This window comes from Canis lupus, chromosome 29 (assembly GCF_048164855.1).
Source record: "Canis lupus baileyi chromosome 29, mCanLup2.hap1, whole genome shotgun sequence".
NCBI classification, from domain to species: domain Eukaryota; kingdom Metazoa; phylum Chordata; class Mammalia; order Carnivora; family Canidae; genus Canis; species Canis lupus.
In genome coordinates, this window is record NC_132866.1 from 931,293 (window position 1) to 950,224 (window position 18,932).

Consider the following 18,932-nt stretch of genomic DNA (forward strand, 5'->3'; position numbering starts at 1 on the left):
CCCTGCGGGGAGCCTGCTTCTCCCTCTGCCTGGGTCTCCGCCTCTCTTTCTCTGTCTCTCATGAATAAATAAAATCTTAAAATAAAAAAAAAAAAGAAAAGAAATCCCGGGGGATGAGACGGTACTTGCAGGATGGCAAGGGTGCGGCGAGGCACTGGGCACATGGGAAAGGCAGCATGTGACATGAGCAAGGCAGGGGTGAGACACAGTTTTTACCTGTTTCAATGCTGCGTGGGGGCTTTTAGAGGGGATGTTTTAAATAGGAGATGACGGTGCTTTCGGCAGTGGTTTCTACCACGGGCTTTTTGGTGCTCAAGACTTTCCCGAGAATAGAGGAGAGACATCGTGGTCTGACTCCACAAGTATTTCCACTGGTTGGGCCCCATAGCGGGATTTCTCATTTTGTGGTGAGCGGCACTGGAGACCCCGACTCAACCCTCTTCTATGTCATTCTAGAACCTGTCTCCTATGTCCGCTCGGCAGAGGCACAAATGCCCTAAGAAATGCCCCACTTACTTTAAGGTTGGGAATTTTAAAGATCTCTCCTAAATGGTGAAGACCACTCTGACTCAAGTCTAAAATCGACGAGGAAGAAAAGATGGGCCCCTTAACACCCTCGTGAACCTCTTTGGAGGGGGACGCGGGCGCGCTCTGAACGTGGCCGGCGCCGCTGTCTGGATCCGCCGCCTCCGGGGGAGCCCGGCTTCCTCCCATGGGTCAGCCAGGACGAAGCAATGCTCCGGGGGCCTGTGCTGTCCTCCTTGGTCTGGAGTCACCTGGAGACAGGGAGGGGAGACACAGCCAGATGCCGCACACATCCTCCCAGGCGGCGCCGGGCAGCTCCGTGGCAGGTGTGCAACCGTGTCACCTGCTTACAAAACCATCATTTTTAATAAACGGTATCATAAATTTGACAAATATTTAAGTTGGAAGGAAGGAAGCACGCTGGAAGCCAAGAAGGTTCTGACTGAATGTTATGCTCCTCACCCTGTACCCGGAGTTCCAAGATTTAACTCCTGGGAAACACAATGATGCAAAATAAGCATGGCTACTCTAGGGATAAAAACAGATCGTTTCAAAGTCTGTAAACCAACATATCCCTTCCGTGACCGGTGAGTGGACGGGCTGAGTTCGCACGGTCGATTCCCGCTGCGGTTGCAGCTCTCGGCACTAGTGTTGGCGGCCCGAATCCCGCCGGCTCTGCCAAGTGGCTCAGAGCGCGGCACCGGGGCAGGGGAGCAGCGAGCTGGGCGCTGGGAAGCATCTGCCTAAGCGGAATCCTGGCTTTCACTTAACACCGTGAGAGCAGTTCAAGACCCGCCGCTCGCCCAGGGCTCTTCCGGGGGGCCCAGGCCTGGGTAACTTCCAAACGTGGATCCAGCAAGAGCCATGCAGCTGGGGTGCTCCTGACCTCACTGCGTCCCCAGCACAACCCACTCGGCCCAGGTGTGGGCACGGGCACTTCCTTCCCCTTCTGGGGCTGAGGACCACCCACAGGTGTGACCCCCGGACACCCGCGAGACACCCGCGGGCCCCTCTCGCTGGGTCCCTTCCTGTGAACCCTGTGAAGGGCAGGAGGGGCGGCAACCTCCCACACCCCTCCCGTCAGGGGGAGAAATCTCAGAACCCAGAGTGGAACAACAGGACCTAAGCTAGTGGAGCTGGCCCCTCGCCGGTGGAGGCTGCGCCTTGTGTCCCCCCACCGCCTTCCTTCTGCTGCCCGCCCAAAGGGGGGCTGCGCCCTCCCAGCCCGCACCCCTGCCCACACCTGCACCCCCCACCCTCCCGCCCCTGCACCCCTGCTCACTCCTGCACCCCTGCCCACACCTGTGCCCCCCACCCTCCCGGCCCTGCACCCCTGCTCACTCCTGCACTCCCACCCTCCGGTCCCGCACCTCACCCTCGCTCACTCCTGTGGCCTGCACCCCCCCCTGCACCCCGCTCACTCCTGCGCCCCCGGCCCTCCCGGCCCGCACCCCTGCTCACTCCTGCACCCCTGCCCACACCTGTGCCCCCCACCCTCCCGGCCCTGCACCCCTGCTCACTCCTGCACTCCCACCCTCCGGTCCCGCACCTCACCCCCGCTCACTCCTGTGGCCCGCACCCCCCCCACCCCGCTCACTCCTGCGCCCTCGGCCCTCCCTGCCCGCACCCCTGCTCACTCCTGCACCCCTGCCCTCCCGGCCCTGCACCCCTGCTCACTCCTGTGCACCCCCCCTCCCGGACCCTCACCTCTGCTCACTCCTGCACCCCTGCCCTCCCCTCCCGCACTCCCACTCACCCTTGCACCCCCGCCCTCCCAGCCCTGCATCCCTGCTCACTCCTGTGGCCCTCTGCGCTCCTGGCCCTGCACTCCTGCTCACTCCTGCGCCCCCTGCCCTCCGACCCGTGCCCCCGCTCACCCCTGCACCCCCGCGCTCCCGACCCCGCGCTCCCGCTCACTGCTGCACCCCTGCCCTCCCGGTCCCACACCCCCACTCACCCCTGCACCCCTGCCCTCCCGACCCCGCGCCCCCGCTCACCCCTGCACCCCCGCCCTCCCGACCCCGCGCCCCCGCTCACTCCTGTGCCCCCCGCCCTCCCGACCCCGCGCCCCTGCTCACTGCTGTACCCCTGCCCTCCCGGTCCCACACCCCCACTCACCCCTGCACCCCCGCCCTCCCGATCCCCCGCCCCCACTCACCCCTGCACCCCTGCCCTTCCGACCCCGCGCCCCCGCTCACTCCTGCGCCCCCCGCGCTCCCGGCCCCGCACCCCGCTCACCCGCGGCGCCCCATTCCGCGAGCACGCCGGCGCACCTCGGACGCAGAGGGGTGCAGCCCAACAATGGCGGCTGCCAGGCCCACGCGGTCGCCATGGAGACGCGCGTACGGGGTCCCGGAGGCGCCAAGCCGGCCGAGCGCACGGAGAGTGAGGAGCGCGTGCGCGCGGAGTCCCAGCCGGGCCCGGGCCAGTCGGTGCCGCCCGCGGGGACACGTGCGTCTTGGTCCCGAGAGACGAGCGTGCGGGGAAGGCGCGCTGCGCGGAGGGACCCGATCTCTGGTCCCACGGACACCGCCCCGGGCAGCGTCGTCCCGGAGCCCGCCGGGTGGCCCCTGGGCTCCTCGGCCACAGGCTGCCAGACCCCGGAGCCCAGAGGGCAGCCGCGGGCCCGGGACCGCCGGGAAGGAGGGGGCGCGCACCAGGCCGCCCGGGCTCGGGGAGCGGCCCTCGGGGAGCTGCTGCGGGGATGGGGGCTGCTGCGGCTGCGGGTGTGCAGGGCGAGGGCCCCGGAGCGGCTGCGGGGATGGGGGCTGCTGCAGCTGCGGGTGTGCAGGGCGGGGGCCCCGGGGGCTGCTGCGGGGATGGGGGCTGCTGCAGCTGCGTGTGTGCAGGGCGAGGGCCCCGGGAGCTGCTGCAGGGATGGGGGCTGCTGCAGCTGCGGGTGTGCAGGGCGGGGCCCCCGGGAGCTGCTGCGGGGATGGGGGCTGCTGCAGCTGCGGGTGTGCAGGGCGAGGGCCCCGGAGCGGCTGCGGGGATGGGGGCTGCTGCGGCTGCGGGTGTGCAGGGCGAGGGCCCCGGGAGCTGCTGCAGGGATGGGGGCTGCTGCAGCTGCGGGTGTGCAGGGCGGGGGCCCCGGGGGCTGCTGCGGGGATGGGGGCTGCTGCAGCTGCGGGTGTGCAGGGCGGGGGCCCCGGGGGCTGCTGCGGGGATGGGGGCTGCTGCAGCTGCGGGTGTGCAGGGCGAGGGCCCCGGGAGCGGCTGCGGGGATGGGGGCTGCTGCAGCTGCGGGTGTGCAGGGCGGGGGCCCCGGGGGCTGCTGCGGGGATGGGGGCTGCTGCAGCTGCGTGTGTGCAGGGCGAGGGCCCCGGGAGCTGCTGCAGGGATGGGGGCTGCTGCAGCTGCAGGTGTGCAGGGCGGGGGCCCCGGGGGCTGCTGCGGGGATGGGGGCTGCTGCAGCTGCGGGTGTGCAGGGCGAGGGCCCCGGGAGCTGCTGCGGGGATGGGAGCTGCTGCGGCTGCGGGTGTGCAGGGCGGGGCCCCCGGGAGCTGCTGCGGGGATGGGGGCTGCTGCAGCTGCGGGTGTGCAGGGCGGGGGCCCCGGGGGCTGCTGCGGGGATGGGGGCTGCTGCAGCTGCGGGTGTGCAGGGCGGGGGCCCCGGGGGCTGCTGCGGGGATGGGGGCTGCTGCAGCTGCGGGTGTGCAGGGTGGCCCGGGGAGCTGCTGGGGGGATGAGGGCTGCTGCGGCTGCGGGTGTGCAGGGCGAGGGCCCCGGGAGCTGCTGCGGGGATGGGGGCTGCTGCGGCTGCGGGTGTGCAGGGCGGGGCCCCCGGGAGCTGCTGCGGGGATGGGGGCTGCTGCAGCTGCGGGTGTGCAGGGCGAGGGCCCCAGGGGCTGCTGCGGGGATGGGGGCTGCTGCAGCTGCGGGTGTGCAGGGCGGGGGCCCTGGGGGCTGCTGCGGGGATGGGGGCTGCTGCAGCTGCGGGTGTGCAGGGTGGCCCGGGGAGCTGCTGGGGGGATGAGGGCTGCTGCGGCTGCGGGTGTGCAGGGCTTCGGCCTGGGGAGCTGCAGGGCAAGGGGGACCTGGAGGCAAGAGGGAGCCTGCAAGGACAGACTGTGGGGGCGGGGGGGGGTGTTGGGGGGGGGGTCTCCTGCAAACAGGCTGGCTCCACGCTGCCCTGCCCGGGGCTGGAGAGGCTAACAGGCCCGGAGGGAGAGACAAACGTGGAGCAGCTGCACACCTGCCCCCTCACCCGTGAGTGAGCTGCAGCCACGCGGGGGGCTCCACCGTCACCTTCCAGGTGTGAAAACGGTGGCAGCTACTTCACTCGCCCCCACCTCCCCCCACACCACATCTCACCCAAGGTGCCTCTGTGGCCCAGTTAGGAAGCCCTGTAGGGAAGGGCGGTGGGGCGCGGGCAGGCAGCAGTACAGTCCAGCGGGCATCACGGGTGGGCACCGTACCTGGAAGCAGGCTGGCCTGAGAAGTCACTGGGCGGGCTGCCCGGTACCCACTCCTTTACACACATCCTCAGATAAGGTCCACCTTGTGAAAGATCACTCGGGTTCTGCGATGGAGGCGGCACATTCGGTCACCGTGACCACCCCTTCCACGCACAAGAGAGTGAAGCCTTCTCCGAAGGTGAACTTTTCCCCAATGAGCATCTTTCTATTTGGAGGAGGCAGCGGAAAGCTCAGCTGCGGCGCAAAGCTCCCGACAGACCAAAGACTAAAGAAGTAGTTATTTTGTGACCACACAGAGGGGAGGGTCTAGTAAGCACCCAGACTTGGGGTGGGCTCCCAAAGGCTGGACTCTGGGAAGAGCAAACTGGAAAAGCAGCAAACCTTGTGCGGCCTGAAGCTCCGCTTCGGATCTCAGCAGCCCCTGACTGCAAGGTGACCTGGGGGGCTGCGCCCGGCTCCCTGCTGGAAGCAGATGCCAATCCTCTGGCGGGTGGGGGTGTTACCATCTTAGATCTCAAGTTCTCTGCGTGGTTTTAAAATGTGTCGTGTGCGTCACACACAAGGCAACGTGAACACATGATCGAGTCCCAGGAAAAATGAGAACAGAAACTGACCCGTGGGCGGTCCAGATATGACGGCAGCAAGCACACACTTTAAAAGAATCAGGTTTGGGGCGCCTGGGGGAGCTCAGCAGTTGAGTGGCTGCCTTTGGCCCAGAGCGTGACCCCGGGGTCCCGGGATCGAGTCCCGCGTCGGGCTCCCTGCATGGAGCCTGCTTCTCCCTCTGCCTGTGTCCCTGCCTCTCTGGGTCTCTCATGGATAAATAAATAAAATCTTTTAAAAAAAATAAACAACAGAAATTTATTTAAAATAATCAGGCTTCACGTGCTCAAGGCAGTGGTGATACTAGAAATCATAGCGAGGAGTCAAATTGGAATTCTGGATCTGAAAAACACAACAAAAATTGGTTGGACTGGTTACCAGCAAATTACTTGGAGCTGAAGAGTGTGTTGGCGCAGTGGGAGGTCGGTCACAAGGCCGTCTCCCTCACACACGGGAGTGTAAAGTGGGCATGGGGGGCTCAGGGACCGAGCCTAAGGCTCTGGGTGGTCTCTGGCCAGCTCAACCCCTGGCCGCCTTGTAAGGGCCGCTCCGCGGAGCAGGGGTGCTGGGACCTCTCCTGCCCTGAGCACTTGTCCGTGTGGTTACAGGTGAGAGTTCACCAGCGAGCGGCTCCCGTGGGTGTGGGATAGAGGAGGACAGCCGACCGCTTCCTGCAGGGCACACAGCAGGGGAGGCGAGGGCTCCAGAGCAGCTTTGCAGGTGGCCCACGGCGGCAGGACAGGCGTAGTGTGGCGGCCACACACCTGCCTGTTGGAAAGAGGAGAAACCAAGAGACACAAGGGGTGACTCTTCTGAAAGGTCTTCATTTTGAGCTCACTCCTGGATGATGCTTAACCGGGAGAGAATTCGGTGCTGGCACGACTCCGGGAGCTGCCGGCGCTGGTGAGAAGTTTGCTGTCCATCCAACTGCCATTTCTGTGAAGGAGATCTGACTTTTCTTTCTGTGTCCTTGACGTCCTCAGGTTTCACTACTCAGACGCCACGTGCGGGTTGCGTCTCATTTCCGCTGCATGTGCCCTTCCTGCCGGGGATCCGCCTTCAACCCTGGGCATTGCAGCCCTTCGGTCCTCACGTGCAGTGCGCTCTGCACCCCGACCTCCGTTCTCGTATTCTGGGTCTCCCGTGAGGGAACAGAGCGAGGCCACCCTGGCTGTTCTCTCCGTGTCTCGGCGTTAACTGACCTTCCTGGTTGTCCCCTGTGCTCTCCACTGGGCAATCTGGCTGCACTGGTGTCCACTTAGACTTCGCGTCATCTACTGAGTTGGGTTTTTTTTTTTAATGATTTCATTTCTCATTTCTAATTTTCTCATTTCTAACTAGTTGTCCTAGTTCTTTTTCCTTTTTCCCATTTTTGTTTTATAATCCCTTCTAAGTTTTTGTGGCTATTTTCTCCTTATCCAACATGAGAACCCTAAGCATAGTTATTTTAAGGTTTGCTCTGTTATTTTAATTTTCAGGCTGCTGTATTGTTTTCCTTTCATCTGGGATGAATTCATCCACTGATTGAGGATCTTGTTATCTTTCTTCTCAGAGCAACATGCTTTGGAATTGAGGTTTGCAGGCTCATCATAAGTGGGGGTTTGTCCCGTTTTCTCCCTCTGCTCCCTGACCCCGCCCCGTGTGTCTGGGCTAGCAGGCCCTCCGCTCAGCCTCCTGGGGTCCTGCCGCGGCGATGTGTGTTAGACCGGGTGCTCGGGGCTCCTGAGCAGCCACCCTTGAGAAGTAAAGTTGCGGTCACAGAGCCAGCAGTGCCCAGGTCCCTGCTCCTGGGGAGCCTCAGGAAACTGCTGCAGACGGTGATTGTCCTTCTCAATTTCCTGTCGTACCCACGAGCAGGAGACTTGCCCCGGCTGCGATTCCAGCTGGTGCTCGTGGCTTTGTTCCCCACTTCCTTTGGGCAGCTTTAGACACTTTGCTCCTCAGGGACAGCATTCCTGGCCACCTGCCCGTTTTTGGACCTGGAGCCCCGCAGGCCCGAAGTCTCCGTCCTGCACCCTGTTTCGCGTCTCCCTTCCACTTCTGGTCTGTGGAACTGTTGGAGTTGTTAACATTTTCTTTTCACACTGGCCTGTTGCAGCCGTGGGTGGAGGGAACCGTGGAAGGGCCTGGGAGTGTGAACCGACAGCGGCTTCTTGCCCAGAGGCAGTAAATGTTTTTCACACAAAGGGCAGTAAGAGAGTTTTGCTCTATTTTATCATTTCCTGTTTAATTCCTTGGTACGAAACTGCTGTAAATTATGTTTGATAGATTTCTCCAAAACTGATATACTTCCTCATCAAAAGAAAAGCAGAAGAAATTTTGTTAAGAACTTGAAATATGCTCTATAGAAAGTTAAAAATAAGAATAAGCGTATCTAGGTAAGCTTCACAGATTTCACAATGGCTGGAAATTATTTTTTGGAAGATGTTTGATGTGGTCCTGAGCAGCGGGCCCCGTCTCTGCTCTGCCTGCTGTGCCATTGCTCTAGAACGCAACACTTGACATACATCCTTCTTCCTCAGAAAGAAGTAAGGCCTCAAAGAAAGGGGACCTTGGTTTTCATGGGTGCTGCCGGCCTTCTGAGAGCGCACGCAGCGTGGGCAGAGGGATTGCCTCAGGAGGGCGGGAGGACCACCTCGGGAGGGACTTGGGTGACTCCTGGGTGAGTGCCCCTGGTGAGCCTGGGAGGTGAGCTCACCCTTGAGACGTGGGTACAAGCTGTTTAGCTCCATAGATGGCCTGTGGGTGCCAGAAACCCCCACCCCCACCCCTATGAGTTCAAGCTCTCGGGGACCATCGGGGGGGAGCACAGCAGGGAGAGAGGGCTGGCTCTGCATGGCCTCTTGGGCTCTGCTTTGACCCACCCTTAAGGTTCACGCATCTGCAAGGTCCTCAAAGATCCCAGTCACCCAAAACTCTCATGAGACCAGCAGGACCTTCTGCATCGTTGGAGATAAGGGTTCGAATTCCAATAAAGCAGCAACCCCTACCCCCAGCCCTGCCAGAGGGTCCCTGCCCCCATCTACCCATGTCCCTGCCCCCCTATCTTCTCAGGTCCCTGCCCCCTTATCTTCCCAGGTCCCTGCCCCCATCTACCCAGGTCCCTGCCTCCCTGCCCCCCACCTTCCCAGGTCCCTGCCCCCATCTACCCAGGTCCCTGCCTCCCTGCCCCCTACCTTCCCAGGTCCCTGCCCCCCACCTTCCCAGGTCCCTGCCCCCCATCTTATCAGGTCCCTGCCCCCCATCTACCCAGGTCCCTGTCCCCCTATCTTTCTAGGTCCCGGCCCTCCCTTCTCCCCTGTTCCTCTCTGGGGATGAAGCTGCTCCCTCCAGAAATGATAGCCTTTGAGTCACTCTCTTGTCCCCGGTGATGTCCCTCCCTCCCACGAGCCCTCAGTGCAATGAAAACGTGGGCCCTGTGGGACCTTGCCGCCCTGTCGCCCGGGGGACCCTGGGGTGCCAGCACCGAGGCCAGGCTGGGAGCGGCACGTGGGAGCCCGTCACATTGGCAGGAATGAGCAAGTGGAGGTGTGTCTGTGTCTTTCCTGCTGGCGCGTGGTTCTGCCTCCGGGGCGCAGCGCACTGTCCCACCTGGGGTCCGATAGGCAGAGCCGGTGCCGCAGCGGCAGGAGATAGACGACGCGGCCCCTCGGAGCTGCCGTGGAGACAGAGGCTCCGGCTGGCACCCGGTGTCCCTGGGGGCGTCTGCCTGGGATGTCTGTCCTCACCCTGTCCTGCGGTTCCCGGCGCTGCCTGGCAGGGCGCGAGGCCCCTGAGGCTGCCCAGCACCCTTACTCCCTCGCAGCCCTGACGACGCCTTCCCGGGTGAGAAGGGCTCGTCCCCATTCCAGCTCTGGGGGAGGGTCGTCTCCTTGTGTCCTGCACCCCTCGGCTCGTGGCCCCCCAGCAGTGGGGCCCTGCCCCTGCTCCTCCCAGCACCCTGGCCCTGCTCCTCCTGTGGGGACCATGGTGACGCCGGCCCGCCGGGTATCTCAGGGTGGCCTTGCCCTCTCGGCTGTTAGCCGCATGTCCGACGTCCCTCCGGCCCCTAGACACGTGTTCACAGGGCTGGGAAAGGATGCGCACGTCTGTGGGGCCTGCTGTGCCGGGTCCACGGCAAGCAAACCTCTGGGAACGGAACTGTCTCCACGGGAGAAGGTGCTGTGAGTAGCTGAGGCGGCGGCCACCAGCCTGCGGTCATGGGTGTCAGCTCCCCATGTCCCCCCAGACAGCCCCACGGTCCACACGGTCGAGTCAGGGATGGAGACAGCAGGCAGCCGGGGCCCATCTCCACACCTGAGCCTGGCTTTGCACCCACACGTGTTCTGGGGGGACATGGGGAGCTGACACCCATGCACCTCCGGGTGCTGCGTGTGTGCGCCGGGGCCTCTCGAGGGCTGCTGGGCACAGGTGGGCCGACAGTCCTACCTGAAGGCCGGTGGTGTCACCGCGGCCGCCCGTCGGGGCGAAGCATATGGAGCCTGGTCCAGCGTGGCTGGTGCTGGGCACGGGGGGTCCACAGTCCACCTTCCAGGGGCCACTCGTCCCGCTCCCGAGTGGATCCCCGGCGCTGACGTGCGCAGCCTCACGCCTGGGCTGACTACACCGTCGTATTGCCTGTGTCCCCACGCCGTGGCCTCTGGGCCTTGCTGAGCGGGCAGGGATGCCCCCGGAGCCGCCGAGGACTGGCCCGGGACGGTGCCCTTTGCACAGCGCTAGGCGGCCTGGAGCGTCCCCCACACGGTGCGCCCCCCGACAGGCAGCGCCCTGTTCCTCCTGCCCCAGGCCCCGGCCCAGCACCTCCGGAGCCAGAGCCGCAGAGCATCTCACCCATTCCGTCCTCCGCCTGTTCAGCTGCTCCCCGGAAACCCCAGCACACGCTCTTGTCCGCTTCTCTGCCTGCTTCTTGCCCACCCTGGTGCCCCTGCGGCCTGCGGGCCGAGCTGCCCCCACCTCTCGGGGACCCGGGGCCCAGTGCATGCCCCTGGCCCGTGGCCGTTGCCGTGTCTGCATGTCCTACCTGCCTCCTCCCAACAGGCCCAGGTTTGCTTCGACACAAGCCCCTCAGCTCCTCTCCTGCAGGCTCCGGGTGGGTGCAGGGCGGGGGGTCGCCTGGCAGGGGCTCGGAGGCTGCCCCTCCCCTGCCACGACCCCTCCTGAGGGCCCAAACCCTGCAGAGGGGCGGCTCCCCACCCTCCGAGCACACTCAGCGGCAGGCAGCCCTGGGTGCTGAGCTGGGGTGGGGGGGCGAGGCGGGGGGGCGTGGGCCGGGGCGACCCTGCCCCAGTGAGCGCAGACCACGACGCCCAGGGCAGCCCCACCACGGAGAGCTATCGGGAGCAGAGGGGCCGCCGGGCAGAGCCAGAGGAACCCCGGCCTGGGCGACACGTTTCAGATGAGCTCCTAGGAATTGGGGTGAAAGCAAGGAGATGGGCAATGAGAGGGCACATGCATGAACACGACACGATCAGCCCAAGGGCCTCACGACTCAAGTCAGAGAAGAGGTGAATCAGAAGGGGAGTGACCATCTATGGGGCGATCTTTCCGGAGCTGAGGGATGCGTTCGTTGCACAGAAGGCTCCCCTGGGGACAGCATGTGATGCTCGAGAGCCTTCAAGGAGCAGAGTCTACATGACTCGAGAGAGGGAAGCAGACGGACAGATAGACGCCAACCCACGTGGACCCAAGACCCCGCGCGCCGTCCAGCGAGGCTCCAGGGGGAGCCACCAAGACAATCCGGGGGGCAGGGGGAGTGTCCAAGGAGACAGCGAAGGGCCCCCAGGGCCGGCGGGACAAGGACTGTGGAGAAGGACGTCGGTCATTTCCAGTGGGGCCGAGAGATGCCCGTGGCGCCCGCGTGGCCGCGGTGGCACCTGCAGGCTGCTGCGAGGGTGGGGAGAGTTGCCACGAGGTTCAGGGAAAACCAAGCAACCAAAGAGGTCGTGACTTATTTCAGGAAGGACAAAAAGTAGGGAAGGACACAGGCCGCACAGAGCTGCACCCCACGAGCTGCGCAGTTTTCTGCTATGTGTTGTGAGAGTTTATTCTACGGGCATTCTTAGAGGAAAATACGGGTGAATTTTATTTTGTCTTTAGGCTAAAAAGGATCTCTGAAATGAAATATAGAAGCACTAACCCCCCAAACAGATGATGATAAATGCACTACGTTACAAGTGCTCTCGCTTATCGAAAAGACGCCATAAGGAAAATTAAAAGTTGAGCCAAAAGCGAGAGAAGATATTGGCAATTCTTATTTCCAGTAGATTAGTATGCAGAATACATAAAGAACTCCTATAATTCCATTAAAAAAATATAAACAATAGGTTTATTTAGATTAATAGGTAAAAGATAGGAAGCAGCAATGCAGAGTAAGGGAAAACAAACGGGTGACAAAGATGTAAAAAATGCTCCCTGCAGCCACCGAGCAGGGAAACCATTTTATCCTAACGGAGGCAGCATTCAGTTGGCAGAGGAGACGTCTGGAGCGTGTGCATTGGTGAGTCCCCGTCCTAGTGCTGTCGGGCGTGCGTCCACGCGTTGGGAGAACCTCCGCAAGCATCTGCGCCCCAGGTGAGTCCACCTGCAGTGACCCCACCGCCTGCCTGGAGGCTTCAGGGAAACAAATGGAAGCACGAGGGGTCATGTGGGCAGAGTTCCTCAAGGCAGCTCCCCGGCCCCCACTTCAGCAAAGCCTGGAAAGGACCCAAGCCCAGGACAAGGGACAGCCGTGAAATGAACAGCCGCGTCTTGCAACAGCAGGGATGACTCGCAGGAGATCTCACGCGGTAGGAGACGTTCCTCATACGAGTGACACCAGATGACGCAGCGGGAACAGGATTGAGATGCTAAGAAGGGGGAAAGTGAGGGATGGGTTGGCCCATGGTCCGGGCTGGGGGACGCAGGAGACGGGGGTGTCACGGGCAGAGTAGCAGCTCCTCGAAATTCCCAGTGTCGCCCTGACCCCAGTGCCCTGAGGGTGACAGGATCTAGGATGGATCTTTGAAGAGGATGAAGGCCACACGAGACTGGAGACCGTCCCCTGGGAGTGAGGACCCGGTTCACACCCACTCTGGGCCACCTCCCCCTTCTGGGCGCATCTAAGGGGAGCCTAATAAGGTGAGACCCGCGGCCACGGTGAGACTCTGAGACAGAAGCCATTTCTCCACCGGGGCCTCTCTGGGGCCTGGAAGCAGCAAGCGCCGGCGCTGAGGGGCTTCCGCCAGTAACGGGGCCGCCGCTGGCCCCCGGCCCAGGTGTGACATCCGCAGGCACGGAGCCGCTCTGCTCCAGCTCGCAGGAGGCTGGGCCATGTCACCACGACCCTTGCCTGCGTCGCCGGCAGGTGCACGGGGCCGGGGCCAGGTCTGACCAGGCTCGGCTGAAGGGCCTGGCGCTTCCCGCCCTGCGGAGGCTGGCCCGCAACCCCGGCCTTGGAGACGACAGTGCGGCCTCTCCCGGCAGGTGACGATGGCAGGCATCTGGTTTGGGTGAGCCGCGGCCCCCGTGCCAGCTAGCGCTGGGCGCCCCAAGCGGGGCAGGTGGCTTCCCCCCGACCCCCTGGACGGCGCCTTCCCAGCACCTGGGGAAGCCTGGTGTCCGCTGCAAAGCTTGCGTCGGCTCCGTAGCTTCGGCACCACATGCGGGGCCAGGGCGCTAACGAGCCCGCGTCCACGCAGACACACGACTTCTCAAAACCCCAAAGAGAAAGGAGTTTCATGGGAGCCCAAGTTGCTACGCGTCTTCACGAGGAGAGCGTGCTCGGGAGGGGCCGTCTGGGGCAGAGTTGTGCTGTTTGTACGCGGAGTCACAGAGCACCACGACCAAGGTCGTTCCAGGAAGTGACAGACTTTATCCTCTGCCTCTAGTGCATGCGGAGCTGTAGGACTTTATCATACGGGAACCCTGTGGGTCTGGAATGCTCCTTTGGGGGCGTGTCTTAACGCAGCAGATGTACGCGGTGCTGGGCCAGGAACAGCCGGGCTCTGAGGCTTGGCGAGGCCCTGTGACCTTGGCAAGTGTCAAGGACGGCTTCCCTGGGAGCCCAGGGGCAGGGCCCCGAGCACGAAGAGTGGAAAATGGCCTCTGTTGCATCACCTGATTTGAAGAGAGGATCGAGGACAGTGCGGAAAAGTGGCCCTTGAGCCTGAAGAGTTCAGGGGCGTTTAGTACAGAACGGCATCAGCAGTTGAGGGAGGGGGAAGGATTCTCCCCGTGTGGTCTTCCCCGCGTGGTCCTCCCCATTTGAGCCTCCCCTTGTCGTCCCCCCTGTGTGGTCCTCCCCGCAGAGTCCTCATCCTCAAGAAGCCGCTGGGGCACGTCCTGAGGTTTTGCTGCAGGTGGTCCTGGATACCCCCGAGAGGACAGTGGGGGTGGGGGATGGATTGTGTCCCAGCATCTGTGTGGGGACGCAGACTGGCCTGGCCCCCTGCAGCCCTGCTGGGCGACGCCACCAGGTCCCGGCTCAGGGGGGAAACGAGGGCCGGCGGTGATGGCCGCTCATCCACCTGCCCCAGAGTGACGTTCCCGCAGGAAAAGGTGACATGGCCAGATGCAGAGATCTCTGAATCCCACGTGCACCCGAGAAACGAGACATGGACGTGTGAGTTTAGGCCAGGGTCTGCCTGTGGGTGGGCAGTGCAGGACGGAGTGGTGGGATGGGGTGAGCCCCCCCCCCCCCGACAAGCCCGGGTGACATCGCGTGGGGCCTGTTGGCAGGAATTCCTGGGAGTTACACGGGCTGTGCCTGCGGGGGGGCCGCGCTCGCCGCCTCACCTCCACGTGTCTGGGACCCGGCCCGCGTGAAGATGGGTGTGAGCAGCGGCCGGACCCCAGCCGCCAGGTGGAGGGTGAGTGCAGCCCCGTGGAGGACGCCACCTCGGGCTCTCCTCTTGTTACTGGGCGCCGGGTCGGTCACAGTAACTAGACAGACGTAATTCAGGGCGATCTAACTCAGAGCTAATTGTTTTTGTTTTTGTTTTTTTTTTATTAAAGATTCTTTTTTAAAGATATTTATTTATTTATTTATTTATTTATTTATTTATTCATGAGAGACACACAGAGAGAGAGAGAGAGAGAGAGAGAGAGAGAGAGAGGCAGAGACACAGGCAGAGGGAGAAGCAGGCTCTGTGCAGGGAGCCCGACATGGGACTTGATCCCAGGACTCCAGGATCACGCCTTGAGCCGAAGGGGGCACTAAACCCCTGAGCCACCCGGGATGCCCCAGAGCTAATTGTTTAAAGGGGTTTTTTCTAAAGCAGAAATAGAAAAAGACAGGTGAATAGAGTGCCCCTTGCCTCCTAACAAGACGGTCCCAAAGCCATTTCTGCCACCTGGGGGTGCTCCCCTGGTGACACCCTGGGGGTTCCAGATGAGGAACTCCAGGTCAGGGCGGTTAGGGACGTGCCGGGGCCACGCAGCTCTCGGCGAGGGAGCTGGGCTTCGTCTCCCGATCGTCAGTCACCAAAGTGCTGAGGTCCCGACAACACAGGCCATTTTTAAAACGTGGAAAAGGAAAGGACAAGGACTGTATCCAGTCGCGGAGGACGAGGATACGCAAAGGCACCAGCAGGTGCCACGGAGCACGGCGCCCGGCTCTCCCGCAGCCCGTAACCCGACTGCCGGACCACGGGACGCCCCCACGCTGTGTGCAGCTGCATCATGTCATGGGCTGGCTCTGTCTCAGGCCCTCCCAGCCAACCCTCGGTGGCTGTGACCCCAGCTCTGACAGCGTGTGGCCGCAGGGACGTCTGCACACCAGGGCTGTCACGGCAGTGCCGTCAGCCCTCCACCCTGCCCCGTCCTCCCCATTCCCTCGTGTCCAGGCGGCCAGCAGCCCCTCACCCTGGCACCGTGCGTATGCTGTTCCTCACCTCGCAACACAGGTCTTCCCGACGTCCCCCACTATGTGAGCAGGTGGGGTGCGGGCCGAGTCCCGAAGGCCCTCGCAGACCTTGACCTCTTGCTCCCTTGTGTCCATGTGGGAAAGGCATGAGTGGCCTGCTGGCCCCAGAAGAATAGAGGCTGCAGGACAGACCTGGCCCGAGTCCGTGGTCCACAGCCAGGCCTGGTGACACCTGCCAAGCCACAGCCAGCCCCGAGATGCACGAGTTAGATGCGGATTGTTGGTGGTAAAGCTAACGTTGGGGGTGGTTTGTTATGCAGAATCATCATGGGAATAGGCAGTGGGTACAGGGTCACTCCGTCCCTCTATGTAGCCCTCGGGGACGATGACCAAGATGGCCCTGGGCCAGCTCCATCTAGGGGGCAGCTGCGTCCAGCATGTTCCCCTGTCCTACCCAAGGGGCCGCTTCACCCACCCCTGGCCTGCAGTCTCTTTATTTATTTATTTATAAAGATTTTATTTACTTATTTCACAGAGAGAGAGAAGAAGCAGGGGTGGGGGCAGAGGGAAACAGAGAAGCAGGCTCCCCACGGAGCAGGGAGACCGACACAAGGCTTGACCCCAGGACCCCGGGATCAGGACCTGAGCCGAAGGCAGACGCTTCACCCACAGAGCCCCCCAGGCACCTGCAGCCTCCTTGAAACCCTGCCTTCTGAGGTAGCCCGGGCGAATTTTGCAGCGTGTCAGTTACACTTTCATAAAAATGTAAAGAGAACAAACAGAAACGACAACAAGACCCTGGCGCAGCCCAGCCTACAGACACAACTCAATGACTTTCAGAAAATCTCTAGGCTGGTGCGACCGGCAGCGCACTGTGGCTTGAGCACGCCTCTGTCACCCCTTCCCGCCCGCAGCCTCAGGACAGCTCTGCTGTGCCTCTGCCTCCACCAAGTTGCCTCTTTCTGGACGTTCCGTGGAAACAGAATCGCGCCACGTGCAGTTGTCCACCTGGCCTTTCCCACCCGTCCGTGTTCCAGAAGACGCCAGGGTCTGCTCCTTCCTGCTGCTGAACAGTCTCCCGTCAGGTGAATACACCGTTGGGGCGCCCGCCGGCCTGTGATGCTCCCTGGCCCCGCGGGAGAGGAGCAGTGACACAGCTCTGAACACTCTCGCGCATGTGTTTGGGTCGCGACACGTTGCACGTTCTGGGGTGGAGTCCTAGGAGTGGGGGTGCGGGCCCCATGGTGAGTGTAAGCCTGAACTGGGAAGGGGTCGCCTGCTTTCCACCGTAGCTTCTATCAGCAGAATGTGAGGGTTCCAGCTCTGCGGTGTCCTTGGAACCATGGGGGACGTGGGGGGGGGGGGTGAGGAGCGCCCGCAGATGAGAGGCTGGTCCCAGGGGAGGGCAGCTGAGCGGCCCTCCCTCGCCCTCCCGCGCCCTCCGGCGCCCTGGGCAGGGCCACAGCCCCGGGCAGGAGCCTTCCTGCGTCAGCTCGTCTTCCAGGGCTCTCCCCGGCCACTCCCCGATGTTCCCCGGAGCCCGTAGCACCTGTCCCTCGAGAGTCCCGCCTCTACAATCCCCTGCCCTTGGGCAAACGGTATCTAAACCCGGGGCCCAATGGCTTTTTGAGCTTGTCACATCTTCTCTGTGGCACCTCCCTTGTGCAGAGAAAATAAACATTTCTCCTGTGCTCCGAGTCCTATGGGTCTAGTTCACAAGCCCCAGAAACTGGTCTAAGAAGGTGGGGGGACGTCCCCGCGCCCCGCCGCAGTGCTGAGCCTCTCCTACCAGCCCGGCTAGCGAGCTCAGGGTGGCTGAAGCGGCCACCTGCCGACGGTGAAGGCGCTGAGCACACTGAGGTGTGTCGTAGCCGGCCGGTGAGATGCTCAGACGCCCACCTCGTAACTGGCTTGTTTTCTTATCCCTGGGCCGTCGGAGTCCGTTGTGCATTCTGAGCACGAGCCCTTGGCCAGAAGGCCGGTTGCCGGCACTGCTTCCAGGCTGTGCTTCCTCCCTGTCTGCTTTTTTTTTTTTTTTAAATTTATTTATTCATGAGAGACCCAGAGAGAGAGGCAGAGACACAGGCAGAGGGAGAAGCAGACTCCATGCAGGGAGCCCAATGAGGGACTCAATCCCGGGACCCCAGGATCACGCCCTGAGCCGAAGGCAGATGCTCAACCGCTGGGCCACCCAGGGATCCCCTCCCTCTCTGCTCTTAGTGGACTCTTTAGAAGCACAGACGACGTCTATAAATCTAGCGAAGACAGATTTACAGATTTTTTTAACGGCTCGAGCTTTTGGTGTCACATCTGACTCTCTGCCTCACACAAAGTCACGGAGGTTCCCTGCGTTTTCTCGCAGACTCTCATGGTGTCAGCTCTCACCCTGACGCCTGTGACCCGACCCGAGTTGGGATTCACGTAGGAGTCGGGGTTTATTGTTCCCATGTAGATATTCAGTTGTCTCAGCAAAGGCGCTTTTCTTTGGGGAATGTTTTTAGTTATAAATTCAACTTTGCACACACATATAGGCCTATCCATATTCTCTATTCCATCAATTTTGATAAATTGTATTTTTTAAAGGGCTTCTCCATTTTATTTGAGTTGTGAATTCACGATGTAAAATTTGTGCAATATTCCCTGATTATTCTTTTTTATTATTTTATTTTTTTAAGATTTTATTTATTTTTTTGAGAGAGAGAGCATGAGCAGAGGCAGAGGGAGAAGCAGACTCTCCACTGAGCAGGGAGCCGAATGCAGGACTCAATCGCAGGGCCCCAGGATCATGAGTCAAAGGCAGACGCTTCACTGACTGAGCCACCAGGCGCCCCATTCTGAGTATTCTTTTAGTCTTTTTTTTTTTTTTTTAAGATTTTATTTATTTATTCATGAGAGACACAGAGAGAGAGGGAGAGGCAGAGGCACAGGCACAGGCAGAAGCAGGCTCCATGCAGGGAGCCCGACGCAGGACTCGATCCCGGGTCTCCAGGATCAGGCCCTGGGCTGAAGGCAGGTGCTAAACCGCTGGGCCCCCCCAGGGATCCCCTAATTATGCTTTCAGTCTTGTTAGGCTCTGTACTGATAGGCCCTTTTCCATTTCTGATATGGCAATTTTCCCCTCTTTTTTTCTTATTAAATAATGCTAGGGTTTTAAAAAAATCAATTTTAGTGATTATTTTCAAAGGAACAATGCTTTGCTTTGTTGATTTTTTTCTCTCACTTATCATGTTCTGTTTCACGGATTTCTGCTCCTGTGTCTTTTCTTTCCTTCTACTCGTGCTGAATTTAAATTACTCTTCGTTTTTTTAGCCTCTTGAGATAGAATTTAGATCATTAATTTTAAACCTGTCTGATTTTTTTCATATAAGCTCTTAAAAATAGCTGTAACCCAAAAATGTTATTCTGTTGGTTTTTATAGTCATTCAGTTTTAAATATGTCTTAACCTTCTTTGTGATTTATTGTTTGGTCCGTGGATTATTTCAAGTTTGTTGCTTCATTTCCAAATGTGCATAGACTTTTAGGACATCTGTTATCACTGATGCCT

General features: G+C 61.1%; 1 protein-coding gene and 1 long non-coding RNA gene across 8 annotated transcripts in view; one reads left to right on the plus strand and one right to left on the minus strand.

The window, feature by feature from the left end:
• The window catches only part of LRRC27 (leucine rich repeat containing 27), a 36,202-nt gene extending 33,323 nt beyond the window's left edge, over positions 1-2,879 (minus strand). For 2 of the 7 annotated variants that reach the window (XR_012020369.1, XM_072804809.1), the window contains exons 1-2: positions 2,764-2,869; positions 517-776 (exon numbers count right to left, since the gene is read on the minus strand). Coding sequence is in view for 3 of the 7 variants with exons in the window: in XM_072804809.1 (XP_072660910.1) it covers positions 517-714 (198 nt within the window). In the remaining 4 variants the exon portion in view is untranslated. Of the gene's footprint in view, positions 1-516; positions 777-2,763 lie in introns of those variants that run through there. The other 5 variants (XM_072804810.1, XM_072804811.1, XM_072804813.1 and 2 more) reach the window with 5 other exon arrangements.
• Positions 2,880-4,622: 1,743 nt separating this feature from the next.
• On the plus strand, positions 4,623-5,898 carry LOC140620511 (uncharacterized). The gene is made up of 2 exons (XR_012020266.1): positions 4,623-4,780; positions 5,015-5,898. It is a non-coding gene; the product is annotated as an uncharacterized lncRNA (long non-coding RNA).
• Positions 5,899-18,932: the final 13,034 nt, after the last annotated feature.